Source organism: Myotis brandtii, unplaced genomic scaffold (assembly GCF_000412655.1).
Source record: "Myotis brandtii unplaced genomic scaffold, ASM41265v1 scaffold1501, whole genome shotgun sequence".
Classification (NCBI taxonomy): Eukaryota; Metazoa; Chordata; class Mammalia; order Chiroptera; family Vespertilionidae; genus Myotis; species Myotis brandtii.
Genome location: NW_005355417.1, coordinates 50,149 through 51,682, shown reverse-complemented (window position 1 = coordinate 51,682; position 1,534 = coordinate 50,149). Strand labels below are relative to the sequence as shown.

The 1,534-nt window shown below is 41.0% G+C and overlaps 1 protein-coding gene across 1 annotated transcript in view; it reads left to right on the top strand.

Annotated features, from left to right (window-relative positions):
- CLIP4 (CAP-GLY domain containing linker protein family, member 4) overlaps positions 1-500 on the top strand; it is a 53,420-nt gene extending 52,920 nt beyond the window's left edge. Inside the window, exon 15 of the mRNA XM_014535766.1 lies at positions 424-500. Coding sequence (XP_014391252.1) covers positions 424-500 — 77 coding nt within the window. The remainder of the gene's footprint in view (positions 1-423) is intronic.
- Positions 501-1,534: the final 1,034 nt, after the last annotated feature.

Below are 1,534 nucleotides of genomic sequence, written 5' to 3'. Positions count from 1 at the left end.
TCGCTTCAGTGCATGGCTGCCGGCCGCCATCTTGGCTGACAGTTAATTTGCATAAGGATATGCTGATTAGCCAATGGGAAGGGTAGCGGTTGTACGCTAATTACCATGTTTCTCTTTTATTAGTGTAGATACTTCAGTGTTATTTGGCTTTCAAGAACCTTTCTAATAAAACTTCCGAATGTATGTCATGATTATAACTTGCTCATGTACGTGCACTTTGTCTGAGAAAGGTCAGATACAAATTTGTCGTGAAATCTGAACAACTTCTGTATTCTGGATGTACTTACGTTCTGTGCTTTCTCTTTCCAAAGGAACATTTGAACTAGTAGAACATCTGCAGGAGGAATGATAAAAGATAACTTTTAATTAAAAAAAAACATGGCGGGTTTTTTTCCCTCTTCTGACCTTAACTTGCATGTTTAGGTTTTAGGAGAAGCTTCAGTACCACTTCAGCTTCTTCCCAAAAAGAGATTAACCGGAGAAACGCTTTTGCCAAGTGAGTATGAAGATTTAGCAACACACCGTTCGAGAGGAGCTGGGCGGGATTCTGCGAAGGAGAAATGTGGGGTTTTGTACCTTTCACTTGGCTGGGTAGGATTTTATCACTTAGGGACCGTGGATGAGTGCACTGAGAGGAGTTCTGTTAAAGATGTCGCCGGGACTGAAAGTGCTGCACTGCACATATTTTCGAATTGGTTTAGTACTGTTAATAAAGGTTGGAGGAATTTACATTTTGTGTTATCATTGAATAGGGTGGACTGTTTAATTAGTCAAAGAATTGATTTACTATTTTCAGCAGTGCATGAAAGCAATGCCAGGCCTGTTTGCATAAGGTAATGTTACTAGTAAAAAAAAAAATTACTTCCACTCTGCCTTGGGAGTATACTGCTCAAAATGCATTTTTGTTTATTGGTTTGTTTCTTGTAGAGAGAATCTCTTTTTCTCTTTTTCTTTTACATTTATTTACCCCACACCCTGAGGCTCTGGGAGGTCCTGTGAGATGCTGTCTAGCAGGGCTGGGTGGGTGTTTGTTGTATATGTGTGTGTGTATATTTTTAAAAATATGTCTTCATTGACTTTTAGAGAGAGAGGAAGGGAGAGGGAGAGAGAAAGAAACATAGATGTGAGAAACATCGATTGGTTGCCTCCCATATGCACCCTGACCAGGGACCAAACCCACAACCTGGGCATGTGCCTTGACCCGGAATTGAACCAGTGACCTTTTGGTGCACCGGATGACGTTCAACCACTGAGCCACACCAGCCAGGACTATCTCTCTCTCTCTCTTAAATCCAGATTAGTATAGTATTAAAATAGTCAAAAGGGAAATCTTTTAAAATGTCAAACAAAAGTTTATTCTACTATTGCTATTTAGACTAAAAAACTCAAGTTGTGAACACAAAGTATTCTCTCTTGTGACTGAATTGTGAGCCGCAGTGGAGATGAAGATGGTAAGTCGCATCACCTGGCCTTCAGGTGTAAGAGCTGCTCTTCCTCTTCCCGTGAACAGATCAAAAACCGCGCTGCGCCGCAG